At 41.3% G+C, this 23,344-nt stretch overlaps 2 protein-coding genes across 2 annotated transcripts in view; both read left to right on the top strand.

Moving 5' to 3' along the window:
• Mdn1 (midasin AAA ATPase 1) overlaps positions 1-15,875 on the top strand; it is a 167,478-nt gene extending 151,603 nt beyond the window's left edge. The window contains exons 89-102 of the mRNA XM_008854517.3: positions 578-897; positions 1,109-1,273; positions 2,167-2,268; positions 3,295-3,496; positions 4,625-4,792; positions 6,395-6,558; positions 7,444-7,533; positions 8,354-8,469; positions 9,094-9,268; positions 10,251-10,324; positions 10,429-10,543; positions 11,288-11,351; positions 13,698-13,840; positions 14,525-15,875. Coding sequence (XP_008852739.1) covers positions 578-897; positions 1,109-1,273; positions 2,167-2,268; positions 3,295-3,496; positions 4,625-4,792; positions 6,395-6,558; positions 7,444-7,533; positions 8,354-8,469; positions 9,094-9,268; positions 10,251-10,324; positions 10,429-10,543; positions 11,288-11,351; positions 13,698-13,840; positions 14,525-14,713 — 2,087 coding nt within the window. The 3' untranslated portion in view covers positions 14,714-15,875. The remainder of the gene's footprint in view (positions 1-577; positions 898-1,108; positions 1,274-2,166; positions 2,269-3,294; positions 3,497-4,624; positions 4,793-6,394; positions 6,559-7,443; positions 7,534-8,353; positions 8,470-9,093; positions 9,269-10,250; positions 10,325-10,428; positions 10,544-11,287; positions 11,352-13,697; positions 13,841-14,524) is intronic.
• A 2,655-nt stretch (positions 15,876-18,530) lies between these two features.
• On the top strand, positions 18,531-20,262 carry Lyrm2 (LYR motif containing 2). The gene is made up of 3 exons (XM_008854518.3): positions 18,531-18,957; positions 19,458-19,598; positions 19,982-20,262. The coding sequence occupies exons 1-3, from the start codon at positions 18,913-18,915 to the stop codon at positions 20,060-20,062; spliced, it is 267 nt and encodes an 88-aa protein (XP_008852740.1). The 5' UTR covers positions 18,531-18,912; the 3' UTR covers positions 20,063-20,262.
• The last annotated feature ends 3,082 nt before the right edge of the window (positions 20,263-23,344 follow it).

The raw sequence follows: 23,344 nt of genomic DNA on the forward strand, positions 1-23,344 counted from the left end.
CAATAGCATATGTAGTCAGAGGATGACCTCATGTGTCAGTCTTCACCTTTTACCTTATTTGAAATCAAGATGTGTCTCTTTGTTGTTCGCCACTACATATGCCAAGCCAGCCCATAGCTTCCAGGGATTTGCCTGTCTCTGCCTCCCCATTTCACTGTAGTAATACTGGAGTTACAGAGTGGCAGTGTGCTTGGCTTTTACATAGGTTCTAGAGATTTGAACTCAGATCCTCATGCTTGTGGGGCAAGCATTTTACACACTGAGCCATCTCTCCAGCTCATCAAATAATATTTTCAGCTTTGCTGTCCATAAGTGCTGTATTGGAAATATTCAGTTCTTTGTGCAGAATAAATATCATGGGGAGCAAACAACAAACAGTAGATGGAACAAACACATAAGTAGAAGGTATGTGCTATCTTTCCAGAAAACTTGACTGACAGAAACATTTGGAGAGCTAATTTTAGCCTGTGGCGTATAGTTTATTAATCCTTGGCATAGAAAATAAGAATTAAAACATTTGTATATTATCTCTCTACTTGAGAAATCCTAAGTTTTTTAAGTTATCTTTTCTATTTAGAAGAGAATCCTTTAGAGATCAAAGAAAAGCCAATGGATATGGAAGAAGCAGGTCATGAAATGGAAGAAATCAATGAAGAAACTAAGCAGAATGAAGGTGGAGGTCCACAGGAGCTTGACGAGGGCCCCAGTGAATCTGACAGGATGGAAGGTGAGGAGCAGATGGACACAGGATCTGATAATGAAGAGAAAGATGCTGCTGACCATCCAGAGGAAAACTCAGAAGAGCAACAACAGTCTCTAGAGGAAGAAGAGAGAGAGGCCACTGAGGAAAGTGGAGAGAATGATGGCAGCCCTGTTGACCCAGGGCTCCAGCCTCAGGTATTATGGGATATGGGGCTTTCCTTGTCAAAAACAGTAGGAAAAAATACTTCATTCCCAGCAGAATCTCTTTTAGGATATTCATCACCAAGGAGTTTTTAAGTTTTGTTTGAAGATCTTCTATCTCTAGACTCCCCTTAGAAGTGGGAAGTATACTTCCTACTGGACTCCCTCACGTTCTTCCCCCAGAAGATGTTTGTTTTCTCTGCAGAAGCAGGAAGAGGAAGGGGAGAAGTCTGACACCGAGGAGCAGGTGCCAGAGGCTACCGAGAAGAAGGAACATACTTCCTATGGGCAGACTGGTGTGGATAGTGTGCAGAGTGCACAGGCTGTGGAACTGGCAGGGCCTGCACCAGAGAAGGAGCCCGGGAAAGAGGTAAGGAACCCCCACTGCCTCTCCATCTGAAATGCTCTTCAGCAGTAGTTGTTTTGTGTGTGATTTCTGGTGTGTGTGTGTGTGTGTGTGTGTGTGTGTGTGTGTGTGTGTGTGTGTGTGTGTGTTGTATATATATGTGGTGTGTACGTCTAAAAGATCTCCCATTCTTGAAGAAAATTATTGTATAAGTCTCAGGACTCACTTCAGAATAATTGCTACAGGCTATATTTAAGTTATATGCTTACTAAGAAAAAGTTGCTAGACCTGATAGTTGTCTAGTAGAATCAGGTTCATGTTATTTTTCAGAAAACTCAAGAAAAGAAAGGTTGAATAAAACTTCATGTAGAGATCACTATGCCTCTGAGAGCACTTTACTTTTCCTTGCTGTTTGCTAGGCTTCTGAATGTAATTTTAAAAAGTGATAATGTATAGAAATAATGGAAATACAGCCCAATTCAAACTACTGGTGTGCTGTGGAACACTGAACATCAGAGGCTTGCTCCTTAGCTGTTTTGAACTCACTTTCCTTACCAACAATAACTTACATTATTGGACATCCATTACGTGCTAAACAGTTTCAGTATTTCAACAGTCCTTGTGATAGCTCTCTGAAATAGATGATAACATTCTATTTTCTCCATTCTATATTTAAGGACACAGCCTTGTTTGTCCTACCCTCAGAATAAGACAAACTCCTTCAGATAAAGTGCTAATCAGCTGGGCAAAGCATGGGCCCCCAGGAGGGTCTCGGTGCTCTGGCTTCTGACAGCAGACAGTACCTTTGTTAGGGGTGGTTTCTCTAGCTTTGAGGTGTGACGGAGGTGTACCCTCTCAGTAAGCAGCCAGTGCTGTAATACCTTCTTCCTCCTTATTTTCTGGTTTGGCTTTCCTAGGAGAATGGAAGTGGAACTGCGGATGCAAACCAGGCAGAAGGCCATGAATCCAACTTCATCGCACGTTTGGCCTCCCAGCAACACACCAGGAAAAATACACAGGTTTCTATCACCCTTTGATTAAATTTAGATCAAGGCAGGTAGAAAAATATGCTCTAAATAAAGTAGTTAAAAACAACAGATGGCCACATTCCTAGCCTTGGCTGTCTTGGCAGACCCAGGACCAAAGAATTTTCCCAGTGAAGGCCCCTGCTCCTGCTATAGAGCCCGAGAGCTGTGTGCTGCTGTCCAGCACCCGCTATAACTGGTCTTACTCTTTTCATTTTGCATCATTTGCTTTTAAAACTTAAGATTATTAAACAGGATGTGTTTATGCCCGTGAAATGATTTACTATATTTAAAACACACACAGACACAGCACACATACACACAGCCCAGTCCCCTAAAAACATACATGCTTTTCTATCCCCACACCACCAAAGGGACTCTTTCCAGAGCAAGTCATTGCTGCCAGTTTTATCTTTCACAGATTCGTATGTATATTTCTTTGCTCTCTTGATTTTATTGAGTATATCATAGAGCCAGGCATGGTGGCACACACCTGTTATCCCAGCATTTGGGAGGCAGAGGTGGGAGGATCAGGAGTTCAGGGTTATCTCAGCTACATAGTAAGTTCAATGCCAGCCTTGCTACAAGAGGCATTGTAGCCTCACACACACAAAATGTGTATCATGGGGCTGAAGAAGATTGCTTAGAGGTTAGGAGCACATGCTGCTCTTACAGAAGACCCAGGTTAGAATCCCAACACCCACATGGCGGCTGACAACCATCTGTAGCTTCAGTTCCAGGGGATCCAATGCTCTCGTCTGTCCTCTATAGGCATTGCACAACACAGGTGTACTTATATACATGCAAACATAACACTCATGCATAAAAAAATTTTATAATTAAAAAGCCACATATCATAGAAATTGTATATCACAATCATATTCTTTTAATAGCTGCATTGAATTCTATTGTATGGCTGTACGTATTTACTTAACCTATTCTATACAGATAGACATTGTGGTTTTTTTCCGTCTTTACCATCACATACAAGCCTCTGATGAATCTCCTTAATTCCCACAGAGTTTTAAGAGGAAACCTGGGCAGGCTGACAATGAACGCTGCATGGGTGACCACAGTGAGCGTGTGCATAAGAGACTGAAGACTGTGGATACAGACAGCCAGGCTGAGCAGGGGCCAGCCCGGCCTCAGGCTCAGGTGGAAGATGCAGATACATTTGAACATATTAAACAAGGCAGTGACAGTTATGACACACAGACCTATGGTATGGTACCAAGAAGGCTTCTCCTTTCACTTACCAAAACTTTTATTTCTGGTACATAATCTGTAGCCAAGTGTAAATGCTTAAAGTTTCTGGGTTTGGGGTAAGTCCTTTATCTTCACAAACAGCTGGCTGTATCCAGTTCTAGTGCTGATCTTAGGGTTTTTTTGATACTGAACATTTCTTCAGAGTCACCAGGTCTGCCCCTGCAATGGCAGAATTTGTGAACTTCCTCATAAGTGAAAAGAGAAGGAAAAGTGTCTCTATAGCAGATAAGCCGTCAGTCATTCTAGTAGTCTGTGACTTCCCATTCTTCCCTTTCAAATATGGGATTGTGTACTTCTGAGGATGGGACAGAACTGATTATAGTATATTTTTTTGAACATCAAAAGAAAGTAGATTAAAAGCTATGTAAAGTTTTTCCAGATACTCCTTATGCTCCGCAGTGTGTTATGGCCTCTGATAAAGCAGGACTCCACTCTGTATCCCTGTGAGCTTATAACGCTGAATGACCTAGAGGTCGTGGACAGGGGATAGAGAATGGATCCTGGGCTGGTCTAATATGCACAGAGCTCTGGATTTGATCCTCATCATTGGATAAAGCCAAGTGTGGTGGCACATGCCTATAATCCCAGCACTTAGGAAGATTAGAAGGTCAAGGTCATCTTTGTCTACATTGCAGGTGTAAGGCCAATCTAGGCTACACGAGATCCTACATTTTATATTCATAACCAATTATTGATAATATAGTTTTTCTACCTACATGTTAGAGGATGGCTTTCAATAGCTGCTTTGACTCATGTGCCCACTATTTATTTTGGTTCATTTTCTGTCCATAGCAGTAAAAAAAAAAAAAAAAAAAAAAAAATCTTAACTGCCTATTTTTGTGGTTGCATGTGTAGTTACACATTATCCTTATAACTTTTCTAGGAAGTAGACAACAGGCAGTTATATCAATAAGGCAGTAGGAATTGTTAAGCCCAGACAAGAGTCGGAGTAGTCGCATAGGTGGGCAGTGGCAGATCCAGCATTACTAGAATCTTGAGAAGCTAGAAGTGACAGAGATATAGTCCACTCATCACTTTGCTCTTCAAATAATCTGAGCTTTCTGCTTCTGTGCTCTGTTGGCAGATGTGGCCAGTAATGAGCAACAACAGAGTGCAAAAGATCCTGGCCAGGACCAGGAAGAGGAGGAAGCAGAGGATCTCCTCATGGAAACAGAAGAGGAGTTGCTTAGAACAGAGGACACAGAGCAGCTGAAGCCAGAGGAAGTCAAGTCATATAGCACAACAGCTTCTGGTGAGTCTTGCTTCTGATCCTAGAGAAGTCAGTTCTCTCCAACAGCTGTTTCGTGTTCTAATATATGGCTTAGATGAATACTTTGCCTATAGTAAAGTCACTATAGTCTGTTTAGGGCACAAAGGTAGTGTTGCAAAATACCATCTGTTAAGGTAAAACGGAACTTCTAACAAATTCACATCTTTTAAAAAATATGTAAGGGGCTGGAGAGATGGCTCAGCAGTTAAGTACACTGGTTGTTCTTGCACAAGACCCAGGTTCGAATCCCAGCACCTGCATGGCAGCTAACAACTGTCTGTAACTCCAGTCCCAGGAGATCCGACAGCCTCTTCTCATCTCTGTGGGCATTGCATGACACAGTGCACTTGCAGGCAATAAACTCATACACATAAAATAAAAATAATAAATAAAATTTTTAAAAGATGTATGTAAAAGCAGAGTCGTGTTTTACTGCAGTTGTAATAAGATATGTTGGCTATTATTATAAAACTAATGCATTTACTTACTATTAAGATATATTAGCATAGAGTATAGAAAGATACTAAAATAGAATGGGGAAAATACATGTGAAATGTAACACATTTCCATTTCATGACTAACCAAGTTCTGTGACAAAGTATAGGGTATGTGTGTTATTTTGAGATAGGGTTTTGCTGTGTAGCCCAGGCTGACCTGGAACTCAAGCTGTCCTGCCCCAGCCTTCAGAATCCTAGGATTACAGGCTTGCTTTACCTACCTAGGCAGTTAATTTGCTTGATGTGTACTCTTTTTTTAAAAAAATAATTTTAACAGTAGAATAATGTAAAATCTGAAGAGCCTGCCAGGGCTTTTTCGAAGGCTTTTTAACTTCTGCCTCATTCTTGTCCACTGCCTGGCCAGTACACAACAGGAAAAGTAGAGTTTTGGGCCTGTGAGACGGCTCAGTAAGTAAAGGCGCTTGCTGTGCAAGCACGGCAACTTGAGTTTGATCCCTAGAACTCCCACCCCCACTCCCTTGAAAAATTATTTAAAAAAAAAAGAAGAAGAAGCCCTGTTACTTGCCTGAATTCAAACCTAACTAACTAGCCGGGCGTGGTGGCACACGCCTTTAATCCCAGCACTTGGGAGGCAGAGGCAGGTGGATCTCTATGAGTTCAAGGCCACCCTGGTCTACTTAGTGAGTTCCAGGACAGCTGGGGCTGCAGGGAGACCCTGTCTCAAAAAGACCAAAAAAAACCACACCTAACTGTAATATAGAAGAGTGGTTTAATTTTATTTGTCCTGATTGTTTTATAGTGCTGGGGATTGAACCCAGGATTTGGGTTTGATGCTAGGCATGCATCAAAGTTGGCCATGCACCCATCCTTACAAGTTTAGGGTAAATTAGTCTCCGTTTCCCTTCCTAGAAAACCTGTCTTCAATATCAGGGGGTGGGGAGGGGAAAGTAGTAAGATTTGACAGTGACCCCCCCACAAAGACCAGAACAAAAAACACAGAGCAGGGAGGAACGTGTGGAAATTGTTGAGTGAATGAGTTGACATGTGATTCATCTGTAGGATAGGCAATAATGAAGGCTGTCTTTGTCCAAATATGATAAATAAAACTATGTCCTTATGAAAATAGGCTTTAATGAGATAGAGATGGAGACTCAGACAGTTCAAACAAAAGAAGAACAAGACCAGACGACAGACTCATCCCGCCAAGATATAGAGAATGAAAGGCCAGAGAGAAGGCAAGATTCAACTATTCATACACTCCATCAATTCCTTGTGGACACAGTTTTCCAGGTAATGGACTCATGAATTGCTGTGTTAATTATTGACTAATTTTGAGTTGCTTTAGAGCTTTTATGGAATAACTCATTATTTAGGCTATCATGTCCTTATCAAAAATTTTAGGAGTAGTAATCTTGGCTTAATGTCTATATTTAAGAGGAGCCTATAGGTGTGTGTAGTGGGGAGAGGTTGCATGTTTGGAGGCCAGAAGACAACCTTGGGCACTGTCTACTTTTTTCTTGAGGCAACTTTTAGAACTTGCCAAAGTGGGCCCCAGGGATCCATTTATCTCCACCTCCCTAGTGCTGGGATTACAAGTATGCACCACCACGCCTGACTGTTTTTATAAGAGTTCTGAAGATTGAACTCAAGTTGTGCTGGTCAGACAAGCATTTTACCAACTGAGCTCTCTCCAGCCCCAGGAAGAGCCCTTTAACTGAGTCGTTCCACACTAGTAGTTTGACTTAATAGAGATACAGATTTATTAAAGACCATTTTATTTGGTGAGTAAAGAATATATAGTCAAGGGCTGGGACGGTACTCAATTAGTAAGGACCTGATTTGGAGCCCCACAAACTAGGTGGCTCTTGAGAGAGAACCCCCAGAGTTGTCTGTTGTCCTCTGGCCTCCACATGCATACGTGTGCACATGTGGCTCTACATACACACAAAATAAAGAGTTTTGCTTTCTTTGGCTAGGCTATATCTATAAATGATGAAAGTTTCATTCACCCATGTCTCTCAAAACAGGAAACAGAATAGTCTGGCTTTGTCCTATTGCACTATTAAATTTGCTTAAGTTTTTAGTTCGGGCGTGTAACTGTACCAAGATCACAGCCGATGATAATAAGTTGACTCTTACCAGGGCCACCACTTAACTGTAGTTTTTCCTACTTAGCCCTTTTTAAAAGATGTCAATGAGCTGAGACAGGAGATGGAGCAACAACTGGAGACATGGCAGTCACTGGAATGTGGTAGTTCAGAAGAAGTAAGTTGCAGTTCCTGGGTTTTATTTTTCTTTTCCACAAAGTAGTTTGAACAATTCAGTAGGTTCTTAGTCTCAGTTACCTTTGTAGAGAGTAGACACAAGTGGAGAATATAATTACAGACTTGAAGCCTAAGTATCCATAGGATTCTACCTGTTTCCCCACTAGACCTATAGTCCAATTAAAAACAGAAACTGATGTGTTTAGTTTCTTTAACTTCTGTTGCTGGTTCTGTAATGGATATACTAGATGAGACAGTGGTTGCTGTGTCATCTTGAGAATAGACTACCAGATCATTGCTTGCTACGTGGCTTTGCCAGTATTTCATTTTAATAATGACATCTCTAAATCTACAATATACGTGCATATTTTTATTTTGTATCTCCCATCATCCTTCCAACCATATATGTGTGTTGAGTGCTCTGCTGTAGTTGGTATAAAGATCACAGGGCTTTGTGCCCATGATTTGTACTTATGTGCACTTTCAGTTTTGAAGCCTGTTAAGAGCTCAAAAACAAGTGGCTGGATCTGCTGGCACCAAAATTCCTCACTCACATTCACCGCCCTGTATTAAGTGTGCAGGTTATAGTCTGTAAGGGACAAGAATAAATTGTTGATTTGGTTATGAATTCCAGTCATTAAGTACCCTGTTGCACTCTTTCTCACTCGGAACCATAGGTTTTGGGTTTGGTGGGAGGAGACATTTTTAATTGATTGGATAGCCACTTGGTGAGAAGCTTTAAAGTGCTCCTATTGAGAAGGTTCATGCAAGTTGTGTTTGATTCAACATTCTAAGGGTAATTTCCATTTTTGTTGTCCTAGGAGAAGGCTGCAGCTGAGATGTGGCAGAGTTACCTAGTCTTAACTGCACCTCTTTCACAACAATTGTGTGAGCAGCTTCGTCTCATATTAGAGCCTACCCAGGCAGCCAAGTTGAAGTAAGTTCTTTTCCACTTTAGAGCCCATATTAGTGTGCCCAGAAAGATGTGCTGTCAGTTCTATTGAGCTCAGCACTGGACCATTTATAGTATTGGCTTCCAGGTTGCCCTTCTGCCATCTCTGCACCAGTATGGTGTCCCTACCCTGTTGCCTATTATCTGTACCACGGTAACTGTGTATATATACACTTTTCTATGGTATATATGGAAATATATGGTATGCTGGCATTTTCATTACTGGATGGGTAACTGGGCCTTAGATGTGGCACAGCTCACTTTGTGGTAGGTTGTATTACTCAACTGGGTCTTTGACCACAAAGATGTCCAAGTCATGGTTTAGAAAAGAAAAGGGAGAGTACTTTGTATTTAAAGCAGAATTTTTTCCCCTAATTTTGTAAAATGCATCATAGCTTTTTTTGTAACTAGTGTTTCTGGCTGTGTGTCAAGAAGACATTAGCCTGTAGTCAACAATTGAAGACTTCAATTGAAGTCTTGTTGTGCCAGAGGACTGGCTACTCAGCACTGTAGGTTTTAAGGTATTAGTAATAAGATTTTAGCCCTTAAAAGAAAATTCTGAGTGATGAGGACTTGTTAATCTTTGCTCCTGTTGGGTAAATGTAATAGAGGAGACTATCGAACGGGGAAGCGGCTGAACATGCGGAAGGTCATTCCATATATTGCCAGTCAATTTCGGAAAGACAAGATTTGGCTTCGAAGGACCAAGCCCAGTAAACGACAATACCAGATTTGTTTGGCTATTGATGACTCTTCTAGCATGGTAGACAACCACACTAAACAGGTAAGGAAGAGAAGGAAAACCAAACCTGTCTAAATGTTTGCATTATTATTGGGCAGAAAGGTATGATAGCCATACTTAGGAAGTTGTATGACAAACTTACATAGAATGCATTTCATTAAATCTGAAATTATCTAAAGTTAATGTTCTATTAGAGTTAACAAAGCTTGGGCTGCTGAGATGACTCAGCAAGTAAAGGGCCCATTGCCACCGAGCATGTAATTTTTTAAAAAATTAAAAAAAACCAAAGCTTAGGAGCCTAAATAAGGTTATGTATAATGTCACTATTATAGGCTGCTTGTTATTTTTTTACAGTAATGTTATTTGGCATAAGCCAACAACCAACCTAAAATGTACGTTTTCCTGGAATAAGTTTAACTTCTGAACTTCGGTTCATATCCCATCTCCCCATCTGATTTTGGCCAACTTATTTATTGGCAGTTTCATTTTCTGAAAAATAATGAGTCTTAACAATATCTGCCCCCGTAATGACCATTGAATGACATTGTATATATAAATAAAATATTTAGTGTAATGCTTCTTCAGCTCATTTAAATTCTAAAAGTATGCTATTATTTAGGTAATAAAGCTTTCTACCTCAGCTTTATAGTCTGACTTTACTACATATGAATGAGTTCTAAATTGTTTTTTAAATTTTTTTTTAATGTATGATTAATTTTTAGGTAGGCTCTAACCTGGAAAAATGTTTGTACTTATGGCACATATTTCTCAAGATCATTGTCACATAATGTCTGGAGCAAACCATTCATATCAATATAATGCACTTCGGTTTGAGCATCTATAGTACTGGGCAGGACATGAGGACCAGTCCAGCCCCTGAGTTGGTTAGCATATGATACTTTAGTAATGCTGTTTACTATGTGCCATACAACATGTTTTCTGTGAGAATCTTTATATTAAAAAAGTTATTGAAGCTGATATAGAAGAGTTTTGGTTCCTTAAACACTTACTTTGTTTTTCATAGCTTGCATTTGAGTCCTTGGCTGTGATTGGAAATGCTTTGACTCTCCTGGAAGTGGGTCAGATTGCAGTGTGCAGGTAATGCTACCTTTTAATTCCAATAGGAAAAATCTTCACAACCTTTGTTTTGCTCACACAACAAAAAAAAAGTTGCTCATGTTGTATCTGGTTTTTCTCTCAAGTTTTGGGGAGTCAGTAAAGCTGTTGCACCCATTCCACGAGCAGTTCAGTGATTATTCGGGGTCCCAGATTCTCCGGCTCTGCAAATTCCAACAAAAGAAAACCAAGATTGCGCAGGTACGCTGACGCAGTCAAGACTGCTTGACATCACTCTGAAGCTGATATTGAGGCATTAAGTTTTTAGAAGCCCATCACCATGAACAGCATCTAGGATAGACATTGTCCTAATATAGAGCTGTCCTAACTCTTGGCTGTGTGTTGCTAGAGTGGAAGCCACCCTGGCATCATTTGTGAACCAAGGTGTAATTTCCTTTTCTCAAGCTCCTCAAAGATCATCTGACTTCAGCACACTCATGTTTTTTTCCCCTCCCTTGCCTATTTTTTTTGAGCATTAGAACTTTGTGAAAAACATAACTTATTTCCCTATCAATTAGCTGAATTTAGGCCTGGTCTCTCTCCTGTTTAGCCTAGAGAAGAAATGATAGGAAGTAAAGCTAAAGATTTTCTCTGGGAAAGAAAATAGCAGAAAATAGTATTTCTACTCCTAGTTCTTGATCTAAATTTGCTTTCTATTTTGCTGAACAATTTTATTTTCTTAAAAGAAGAAAGTTGTTCATTTTTCTTCCTTTGGGGTGTCTTATAGACTACAATATGCTTGATAATGACAGAACTTTGTGGTTAATGCTATTCAGTAAGGGATTATTCTTCCTTTACTATAGGTGACTAGAAGGTAAGCTTGGTTTCCTATAGATCCAAGGAAGTTATCTGATAACCACTTCAGTGTCAGAAATCATTTGAATCTCTGTGGTTACAGGAAGGGGCTAAGTGGTTTTCAAATTATCTATGTCTGGTTCTGTTTAGTTTCTAGAATCTGTAGCTAACATGTTTGCAGCTGCTCAGCAACTATCACAAAACTTCAATCCAGGTGAGCTACATTCTTCTTTATTAACAAATTTCTTTCTATGTATTTGCAGTCTGTTACATATTGCTGTACCCATCACCATCTTTTAATTTTACTGATTAGAGGATTTCTTTTCTTTTAAAAACGTATTATTTTTATTTTATGTGTATGAGTGTATTGCCTATATGTAGGTGGGTGCACCCATGTCATGCAGTGCCCGTGGAGGTCAGAAGAGGGTGTCAGATCCTCTGGAACTGGAGTGACAGATGGTTGTTAGCCATCGTGTAGGTGCTGGGAATCGAACTTGGTCCTCTGCAAGAGCAGCCAGTGCTCTTAACCTCTGAGCCATCTCTCTAGCCTCTGATTGGAGAATTTCACATAGTGTATTTTGGTCATATTCAGACCTCTTTCCAACTCCACTTTGACCTTACTGCACCCCTCCACTTCATGTCCTCTATTGCTATTTGTCTCTTTTTTTAAGGCCTGTCAGGGCTAATCTGTTCCTAAGTGCTCTTAGGTATGGTTCTGGTCAGCCTACCAGCCATCACACCAGTAAGGAAAACTGACTTTCCCTCTCCCAGCATCCATCAAATATCAGTAGATCCTTAGCTAGGGCTAGGACTTCCTATCTGCCTCCCCCATCCATGTTGGGCCCCTATCTGACTTGGGTTTGCACAGGTCTTGTTCATGCTGTAATACATGCTGTGGGTTCTTATGGGCAACTGCCCTGTGGTGTCCAGATACCACAATTTCGTTTCGCCCATCTACCACCTCTGGCTCTTAAGTCTTTTCTTCCTCTTCTTCTGTAGTGATCCCTGAGCCTTACAATACAGATGTCCCATTAAGGGCTGAGCACTGAACAGTCTCTTATCCTCTGCACATTGACCATTGTGGGTCTCTGTTAATCACCATCTGCTGCAAGAAGAACCTTTTCTGCCATCACCATTTTTTTTGTTTTTATTTGTATATGTGTATGGGAAATATATATATTCTCATATATATATATATATATATATATATATAATGTATGTGTGTGTGTGTGTGTATGGATGTATATGTAAAGTACTGCTGGCTTTTAAGAAACTTGCTGTGTAGACCAGGCTGGCATCAATCTCACAGACATCTGCTTCTGCCTCCCAAGTGCTGGATTAAAGTTGTGTGCCTCCATGACCAACCTTTTTTTTTTTTTTTTTTTTTTTAAAAAGGTAGGGTCTCTCATTGACCTGGAACTCACAGTTAGACTGACTGGCCAGCAAACCCCAGGGATCCTCCTTTGTAAAACCACTTTCTCAGCACTAGGGTTACAGGCGTACACTGCCATGCTTGCCTTTTATATGAGTGCTAGGAACTGGAAATTGGGTCCTTATGCTTGCATGGCAAGTAGTTTACCAACTGAGCCATCTCCCAAGCCTTCCTCCACCATCACTGTTTTTTAAAGCATATGTTCTATAGGAAGAAATAAACAGATGGAATTCTGTCATGGTTAGAATTCTTTACTCATTCATTCAGAAATTTATGTTGAGCACATTTGCAAGGATTAAAATCCATAGAGGCACTAGGTGCTAGCTAATACGTATATGATAGATTAATTTCAAAATTGTGGTGGAAAGGAGTATAAGATACATTAAATTATACTTAAATTACATTACCTGAAATCAGAGAAGAACCTAATTAAAAAACAAATTAACCTAACTGTGATTGCTTTGGGGTTTGTACTGTACCAGTTTTTTTTTTTTTTTTTTTTTTTTTAAAGAAAAAAAAAAAAAAAAAAAAAAAAGAGGGAAAGAGAAGGAAAAATTAGGTATACATGGAATTGGGAGAAAAATCCATAGGAAATTTGGAAGACACAATTTCAAGTTTCTGATCTGATCATTGATCACTTCTGGTCACCTACTCATCATAGTGGTCCTTAAAATTCATAGGAGTAAGCATGCTTGCGTGCATATATGTATGTGTGTGAGCACATGTGGAGGTCAGAGAACAACTTTTGGGTTGTTGCTCTCCTCCACCTGGGTCCCAGGGAGTTGAACTCACGATTATCTGGCTTGGCAGCAAGCGCCTTTATCCGCTGAGCCATCTTAGCAGCTCCTTAAATGTTTTATTTTTTCTATCTGTTGCTCTACAATTGGAGTTGATTGGAATTGCTCTACAATTTGACCTTTCTTGAAGCACTAATGAAAGACTGTACTGATAGAAGTTTAATGTGTGATCTGATCTGGAACCAGAATGGCAGTTCTAGAGGTCTTTTTGGCTTTACTAGCATACAGAAAGCCTTTGCTGACTTGTACATACATGACTTTGGTGATTTTGAATTGTTTTTTAAAAATGGATTTTTGGTTTTTTTCCCTTTCTCATGTATGACTGCTACAGAAACTGCACAGCTTCTCCTAATAGTCTCTGATGGACGGGGCCTTTTCCTTGAGGGCAAAGAAAGAGTCCTGGCAGCAGTTCAGGCTGCCCAGAATGCTAACATCTTTGTTATTTTTGTTGTGTTGGATAATCCTAATTCACGGGTGAGTACTAAAAGCCAGGTTTTCTGAAGATAAAGGGAGCCCCTTCAGCTTGCTCTGAATGTGTGACTGCTCCATCATACTGAGGTTTTTCCTGCTCTGTGCCTTCTTTTAGTCTTCACATTAACCCAGCAATGCAGAGAGCGTTTTGCCCACTTTACAGTGAAATACAGCAGTGCAGAAAGATTATAGGTAATGAGCAAGAAAGCCAAAATTCATGAGCTCCTAAATCCCTCCCTAATTTTTCTCTACCAGAAATTTGGCAGCTGCTAAAGTGGTTCATGACCACCTTTAAATAGAGACAGCTCTTTCCATACCATCTCAGCAGCCAGAGCCAGCAAGCCTAGCAGATTGAAAGCCCACAGAGCAGTAATGTCTGAGGAAGCATCGCGCTGCAGGTCAGGTTAACCCCTAGACAGCAACAGGTACAAATTCTCCCCAGAATGGAGCTGGCTGTTGTAGGGAAAGCAGGTCCTATTCCCCTCTGTCCTTGTCCCCTTTCCTCTTTCCATTTTCCTAAAGGGGTGCTCAGGAAGAAAGCTGCTGTCGTGATTACATGGGATAAAAGTTTTGTATGTGGGAATAGGACACAGTATTTCAAATTTATCAGCTAAAGAGGTCACAGATAAGCTAGTCAAGGACCACGTTTAGTTTTCCTTTTCCTTTAAAAAAGTCTTTTGTTAACAGGATTCTATCTTGGACATTAAAGTACCAATATTTAAAGGACCTGGAGAGATGCCTGAAATCCGATCCTACATGGAGGAGTTCCCATTTCCATTCTACATCATTCTTCGAGATGTGAATGCACTTCCTGAGACCCTCAGTGATGCCCTCAGGCAGTGGTTTGAGCTTGTGACAGCATCTGACTACTCCTAAAGCTGAAGGAGCAGCCCACAGCAAGGCTGGGGACCATAGCACCTTCCCAGTGTTCCCTTTTGGACAGCGGTCTCTGAACTTGAAGCTCTAGAGTAGAGTCTGATACTATATTATGTTATGTTATGTTATGTTAGATCCAATTTTGTTTAATGTATCCAACAGCTGTACTGTACATTTGTATTTACAGCATACTAGAGCTTAGAGGACACTCTGGGACTCCCTGTTGTGCTTAGGCATAGCCCCTTCACAGACGGGCAGAGAATGCGCACAACCAGCAACAGGACTGCTGACTGGGGGCTGCCTGTCATCCCCAGGGCCCTTTTCTGAAGCCCAGCCATTTGCTTTCCTCAGACTGGACTGTGCTAACCCTGTAGACAAAGGATTAGAGGGAGCTGCCCTTTGAATGATGCTTTAAGCTCTGCCTTGGCAAGCCCATGGTGTGGGCCCCAAACCTATCATGTTGAGTCCCTTGGTTGGGTGCTTCTTACCATGCTTTTTGTGAAATGAACTACCTTCTCTTTAGAGAGCAGGAAACTTACGGGGTATGTGCTCTCATAAAGCAACCAGCATTATGGGAGCCAAAGCAATCCGCAGAGATGGTGGACAAGCTGAGTAAAAACCAAGCAGCTTTCCATCGTCCTTTACAGATGCTGCTTCAGGAGACCATGCAATAATGCAAAGATGCTTCCCTTTATCTCATTCTCTTACTGCCATCATCCCATGTTGTAATTTATTTCTTTAGTTCCTTCCCCCTCAGATGTTACTGGGAAGAATCATTCCTCACACTGCTTTCAAGCTGCACTGAGCCAGTCTCACTGTGGGAAAGAAATGCTGTATCCACACGAAACACAGCAGTGGTGGTTGTTTTGGTGGCAGCTTTTACTTGGCCAGAAAGCAGTGCTTGAATACTTGAAATTGTGTGCTGTGTTATATTTAATGTTCTGTCCAAATGTTCTTTGTAGGCAGTATGCCACACACAATCACCTGTTGTCATGTCTGTTTGCAGGTTACACCGTGAAATCCGTCACCTTATGCAGTGTTCATCAAAGACAGATTGCTTATTGTTTTACTAAAGCATGTACTTAGTTATATTATTTTTTATTCTAAAAAGCTATGCAGCTTATATTCTAAAGATTAAAGCATAAAGCAATTGTTGAGTTAATCTTGTATTTTTTTCTTTTGGTTTTGTTGTTGTTTTGGTTTAGTTTTTTGTTTTTATTGGTTTTTTTTGACTTTTTTTACTCAGGGTCTCTTGGTAGCCCCAGCTGGCCTGGAACTCACTGGCCAGGCTGGCCTCAATCTCAGAGATTCACCTGCTTTTGCTTTCCAAGTTTTGGGATTAAAGGTGTGGGCCCCCATGCCTTGGAAATGCTGATCATTCTTAATGGAATATTAAATTAAATGGATTATAAAAAGTATGCTGGGGGATTGATTCTATCTGCTGATCTAATCATGTAAAACTGAGCTCACAGATTCTCTGATTTAATATAATAGCTTATGCCTTACTTGTGTTCATTTCTGTGGTCCATGAGCTGCTTTGTGGCAGAAGGAAAAGAGTAAGTTCAGAACCATATAGAGCTTCTGCTCTAGGACACAGTTCTTCCATTCACATTGATTGCATCGGCTAAAGCTTTGTAGGATGAGAATTTAATCTTCCGTCAGGGTTGGGGCTGGTAGCAAAAGATGGAAATGCTTATGGTGATGCTGGGGTCTTTTTTTTTTTTTTTTTTTTTTTGAGTCAGGGTCTCGGAGTCTAGGCTGACCTGGAACTACTTATCCCCCTTCTCTTTACACCCACCAAACACTCAGAGCCTTTTATGTCTACCTTTAATCAACAAGTCTCATTAAGGTGTGACTCTCCAACTCAAAGCAAAGAGTGATTTCTTTGGCCCTAGGGTAGCTCATGGTGTTTGGGATAGTTGGGATCCTGATAAGCAAATGCCATTTTCAATTTGTGAAATGATGGAGTAGCAGTCTTTGGTCCAACATGACTGAGTTACTTAGAATACTAAACATCTGAGCTGAATCTGCATGCTGCCCTAATAATCTCATGTTGAATAACCCCACTCCCACAACCTCAAACATCATCTATGCAAAGGACCTGTGAAACTCACAGAGATCTAGCGCTAATCTTATTATTCTCAGCTAGTCTTGGGTCACTTAGTGACAAGGTACGATCTGTAATACTTAGACCACAAACTAAGACAACTATGAGGTTAGACAGTCTAATCTTACAGGACTGCCACCACCATATATTGTCATCCCTTGTTGGGAATATTTCCTATTACACAGCTTTTGTATATTCAGATGTCTGTTGGAGCTCTACTTGGACAACAGACTCTTAAGTGTATTATATTCAAAATGTCACCAGAAACCCATTCCTTCAACAGATTTACAAAGCTCTGAGTAGGAAGAGATGAAATTGTAAAGTCACAAAGGAAACAACACTCAAGGGCTGGACATGGTGGTGTATGTCTTTAATCCTAGCACTCAGGAAGCAGAGGCATAAGGATCTGAGTTCAAAGCCAGCCTGATCTACATAGTTCCAGGTTGGGCAGTGCTACACAGTGGGACACTGATTGAATATATATATGTACACCATGGTATTCATGTCATGAGTGTTTTGCCCACATGTATGTAAGTGTGCCATGTGAGGAGTGCTTGGTGCCTGTGGGGGCCAGGAGAGGGTGTTGATCACTTGGAATTGGAGTTAGAGCTGGTTGATTGAGTCTCTTTATGGTCATGAGAATGGAACCTGAGCCCTCTTCAAGAACAGCAAGTGCTTTTCATTGCTGAGTAATCTATCTGTAGACCTTCCCAAGTTCTTTTAAGTGACCTAAAAATTGGAGAATCAACCAATGTAGAATGAGAATAAAGTTCTGATCAGCATAAATGAACCTGAGTCCTCAGCAGACAATTCACAGCATGAGTGTAAGTGTTTAGTAATGCAGTTTTTCTGGCAGACAGAATTTGGAAAAGCATGTTTGACAGTGTGGTCATGGGCATACACAGTGGTAGGGAGCAGAACAACACTTGGAGAGTAGAGCACCTAGATTACAGCAAATGAAGCAGGCCAGATACTCAGTAAATGCATAGCTGTACAGTTTTGGTTTGACTTTAATTCCACACTACTACTTGGAGAATAATATGGCAAAAATTCAGTAACCTGACCTCAGATTTCTAACCTAAGTGTGTGTAGTGTGAGTGTGTGTGGTCTTTTTTTTTTTTTTTTTTTTTTTTTTAAAAAAAAAAAAAAAAGGGGTTGTAGAACTAGGTAGGGTAAAGGGGCTGGAGAGCTGGCTCAGAGGTTGATTAAGAGCACTAGCTGCTCTTGTAGAGAGCCTGTGTTTGATTTCCAGCACCCACATTGTAGCTAACAACTGTAACTCCAGCTTCTGGGGATCCAGTGCCCTCTTCTGGCTTCTGAGGGCATTGCACATACATGGTGCAGTTACTTACGTGCAGGTAAAACATACAAAAAAAAATGCCTAGAGGCCTCAGGAGTGATGAAAGTGCTCGAACTGCAATGGTACAAAGATTTAAGCCTACAAATGATAGTGGTGACGATTGGTTGGAAGAAATGCTTGCAAAATGGACACAGAAAGCAACAGTCTCTCCCTCCATGAAAGAAAAACTTCTGTGCTGTCAACTTGACACACCTCGGTGGAAGAAACCTCAAATGAGGAATTTCCTGTCTGTGGGGTTGGGTGATGTAGAGGGCCACCCCCGGGTAGGCGGTCCTGTGTTAAGAAAGGCTGAGCACAGGCCAGAGGAGAGCCAGTTAAGCAGTGCACCTCCAAGGTCTGTGCCCCTAGGTTCCTGCCTTGAGTTCTCGGCTTCCCTTGATAACGGACTGCGAAGTGTAGGCCAGAGAAACCCTCTCCCCAGTCACCCAGAGTTGGTTTTGGTCGGTGTTTTCTCACAGAAAGTAACTAAGATAGCTTCCATGTGATGATTCTTTATGCCAAGAACTCTACCAAACGCCTGCCCTTTTTCGTTGTGTTATTACGCCACCTGTACCCGGAAATGGCTGTCGGATTCAGCCTTGCGAAAACCCGGGTAGGGGCCAGAACATCCCAGGAGGCTCACCGCCAGCCTCGGTGTAGACGCAGTCAGCCTCCTGGGAAGCCGCCGGGCCCGCCCGGTCCTGCCGCCACTTCCGCTCCTGCGCCTCCGCCGGCTGACCGCATTGGGCCAACATGGCGGCTTCGCGTCTACCTCCAGCCGCGCTAACGCTGAAGCAGGTACCTGCGGTTCTCCCTGACTCAGAGCAGCGTCCAGGGCCCGAGCCCTGGGAGGAGAAGCCCCGACGGGTCACGGCTGTCGGGCTGGGGGTGGACGGGGACCCGGCGGGACGGCCGATCTACAGTCAGCCCCCAGTCACTGGAACCGCGTTAATTTAGACCAAGCGCTAGCAGTGCCGAAATACGAGTCAGTGTGTATGGGTTTTGTTTCCGGGACCTTTTAAGACAGTCTCTCCCAGGCTGGCCTCGAACTTGCAGCCAAGGCCAACTGCCTCAACCTCCTGAGTGCTAGGATTATAGATGTTCGCTACGAGGCCCATCTGAGAAGTCAGTCCTTGGTTTTCAGTGTTTTCAGGTTTGACAAAGGAGTGCAAGCCGGCCAAATGCATGTCTGGCTTTTTTTATTCTATTCAACACTGAGGACCAAAAAGATATCTCTGGTCAGTTTGCTAAAATGGAGCTAGCGGGTGTGTAATTTCCATTTCTCCTTCCCTGGACAGTTCATGAGAAGGCAACAAGTTCTCCTTCTCTACAGAAAGATTTTGCGAGCAGTTAGGCAAGTTCCAAATGATTCTGACCGCAAATACCTGCAGGACTGGGCCAGGGAAGAATTCAAAAGAAACAAGAGTGCCACGGAAGAGGTGAGGGCAAGAGCGTGGTGAGGCCCTGGTTCCTTTGTGCTGACTGTGGAATGTGTTGTAAAGTTTAGGAGATACCTTGGAATATGCTGCTGAAGCAGCTTATTTTGACCATTGCTGAATTCCCATTGATATTTTGAATTTGATAAGCAGTAACATCTGGTTTTTAGGCCATATTACAGGGCTTCTTCTGGCCATCCTTATGTGCATCAGTTCCAATTCCCACTACTGGTTTCTTGTGGGGCTTTTTTGGTGTTGGATGAATGCAGGGCCTTGTACATTCAAAGCCCAGCACTGTCAGTTCTTGAAATTGACAAGATAAAATGGTAGAACTGTACCTCATTTAACCTGGTAAAAGAGTGACTAGATTTCACTTTCTTCTGCAGGATGCAATCCGCATGATGATTACTCAAGGCAGTATGCAGCTGAAGGAGTTAGAAAAGACACTTGCTTTAGCAAAATCTTAACAATTGCATTGTTCTGGAAGATTCTCAGATCTTCATGCCTTTTGCTTAGACTTACAACGGACAGCTCAAAGCCACTCTCAAACCACCAGTTAGTACATGAAAATATGATCATTCTCATCAAGAAAATGCAAATCAAAACCTTAAGCTAGCTCTTCCCCTACAATGACTGATTAAAAAGCAAAATAATATTGTGAAGATAAGAGTTTGGAACCATACATTGCTGATGGCAACATAAAATACCTGCAGGCACTTTGGAAAATAAGAGTGTCTTCAAAAGGTAACATGGAGGGGGTTGGCAGATAGCTCAGCAAGTTAAGGCACTTGCCAAGACAGGGGACCTGACATCAATCCCTGGGACCCACATGATGGAAGAAGAGAACAATTCCCACAAGTTATCCTCTACCTACCTCCTCACACACACTGTGGCACAAACACAAAGTAAATAAATAAACGTAATTAAAAATAAAATGATTCTATCGCTGAGTCTAGTCAGCCTATCTAGAGTCCCTTGTTTTAGGAAGATCAGCTCTTCCTCATCTAGCAGCAATCATGGACTTGCACTGGGGAACAGCTGGGAGCATTGACAACACAGTGGACAGTAACAGGGATGACACAGTATGTGGGCTCCAGTGGGGAGAGGCGGGCACTATGGAAGGGTACCATTTGGGATGCAGGTATAAAGATGAGTAAGATTGTTTGGGATGTTCTATATGAAATACACACACAAAAAAAGAATCAATAAAAAATGATTTAGCAATTCTAGGCTATAACCAAGAGAACTGAAATCATACCTATAAGAAAAGTATATATAACTGTATAAAATCATTCATGGTAACCAGACAGTGGATTCAGAATATCTGTCAACTGATAAAGGGGTAAGTGTATTATTATATAATAAAGTATTTGGCAATAAAAATGGGTGAAGAATTGATTGATGCCACCATGAATGAGCTTGATAACACTGTTAAAGGAGCCAGTCATAAAAGATCCATGATTCCATTCACAGCGGGTCAGTTATTGTCCTAGGCTGTGGATGGAATGGAGAGCCACATGCAAATGGGCAGTACTGCTTTGGATCATGGTGAAAGTTCCTAAGGTTGATTGTGATGGCTGTACAACTCTGAATCTGTGAATATGTCCAAGTCTTTTTGAGTGAAAATGTAGATAAGTTCACAGATACCCTCAGCACAAAACCGATGTGTATGCTGTAGTTTATAAGAGTGGATTCTCCATTTGCTATAAGAATCAGCCTAGTGAAAGTTAATTTTATAATAATGTGTCCCAATATTTTTGTTTACTGGAAAATAACTTTACTCCTATAATTTTTAGACATGTTATCCTGTCTTTTGTGCCTTGTGGATTTAATATGTTTGCATTAACATTAAAGCATTTCCCACTGAGACACACACAACCTATCTACATAACCAAAAGATGGTACCTGCTTATGCTGGTGCAGGGCTCCTTATCTTGACTTAAAAATTTGTTGTAAGTGGGTAAAGTGGCTGGGTGCAGGCATTCTTTGAGGAACCCTTAGGTTTAGTCAATAGAACAAATGAAAATGTAGACTAAACATGACTGTAAATAAGTAGACTATCCATAGTAGTGGGAATGTTTAATGCTTACAGGAGACACAAATACAAAGTGATACAAACATTAAATAGACAACTGTGCCTCTAAAAATGATATCAACGTGGAAATACCACTTCATTTTTGGACTCCCAAAATCAGAAGTGATGCTATAACTGACATATTCAACCTATCACAGATATTTAGGATACAGTGTAACAGATGTACTAGCACACACATATTTTTAAAAAGAACATTAATAATATACAACTTTTCTGTTTTACATCATGTTTTCCCACAGGTGTTGATACTTTAGCCTCAGTTTGAACCGTGACCTACATGACAGGCTGGCTGTAAATTGTTGCCAGTTCGTTGTTGTTTAACAGTTCTTTGCAAAAGTACAGCTGGGATGTTTGCTCATTTTAGCACATAGCACAAGGGGAAAGTACACACCAGATCTGCAGTATCCCACAGTGCTGAGGAACAATAAAAACAGCAGTTGTTGAAAACAAAACACTACACTACTGCAGAACTGGGCATGGTGGCTTTCTCCTGTGACCCCAGCATTCAGGAGGCTGAGACAGGAGGATCATGACTTCAAGGACAGCCTAGGCTACACAGGGAGACCTAACCTCCCAAACCAACCAACCACCACTGTATTGGCCTTATGTTGTCAACCTGTTGGGCTGGCAGCTCTTAATCAATAGCCTCGTCTCGACGTTCTGTCAGAACATCAAGAGACAGGACCTTAGTCCTGCCTAGTATCTTCCTTGTGACTTGACAGAGATGCCCAGTTCACAATGGTAAGCTGCCTGCTTCTGATGGGTTGGAGATATATCAAAACACTGCCACCAAAGCATGCTATGGTCTAGACTGGATGTTTAATTACAGTTCTCAGCATTTCTCAACAAGGATATCTTGAGGTAATAATTATTCTGATAAGTGAAAAGAACTCCTGCTTGGAGCATAACTCACTGAACTCAGGATTCAACCTTTTTTTTTGTTGTTAGGCAGTCCCCAATAATTTGGTGTATAACGAGGAATAACCCTACAGAAGTTAGTGACATCTTGTTGCAGGTAGATTTAGGAAACTGAAGGTACAATCTAGCTATACAAGTCTGCCTGCAATAGGACCCTGGCGGGGGAGGGGGGCACTGAAGAGGAACAAGACAGGTCAGTCACATGAAATGAGTTGACACTGGATTCTTTCCATGTTCAGGTTCTGTAATAACAGCGTACATCTACTGACTTACTTAAAATAGCTACATTCGTGAACCATCCTTGTAAGAAAACAAAATTTAGCTTGACAAAAGACTAAATGTGTACTACTTCCAATGGTTCCCTAGCAACAAGTCATTACTTCTCTTTGGCTCAATGAGCAGCATCTTAGTCACAATTCATGGGCAATAGTTATTAGGTTCCTAGGTTTCTAGAAATAGAATTGAGACTTCTATGCATACCTGGTATTTTGTAGAAATGTTTCTAATCCATGTGTCAACTGAAAAGGAGCTTGGAGGACAAACCCAAGGTTTCAATGTAACCATGCTACCTTTACAACCTTGTTCCTATATTTTACTTACATTTTATTTAGTAACCAAGTAAAGCCTTCTGATACCATAAAAGTGGTGCCTAAACCAACTTAGTCACTTAATCACCTTAACATCTTCAGTACAAAACAAAATATTTGATGTTCTTCAACAAGAGAAGTCCATTCAG

Source organism: Nannospalax galili, unplaced genomic scaffold, assembly GCF_000622305.1.
Source record: "Nannospalax galili isolate Female #2095 unplaced genomic scaffold, S.galili_v1.0 scaffold1467, whole genome shotgun sequence".
Taxonomy (NCBI): domain Eukaryota; kingdom Metazoa; phylum Chordata; class Mammalia; order Rodentia; family Spalacidae; genus Nannospalax; species Nannospalax galili.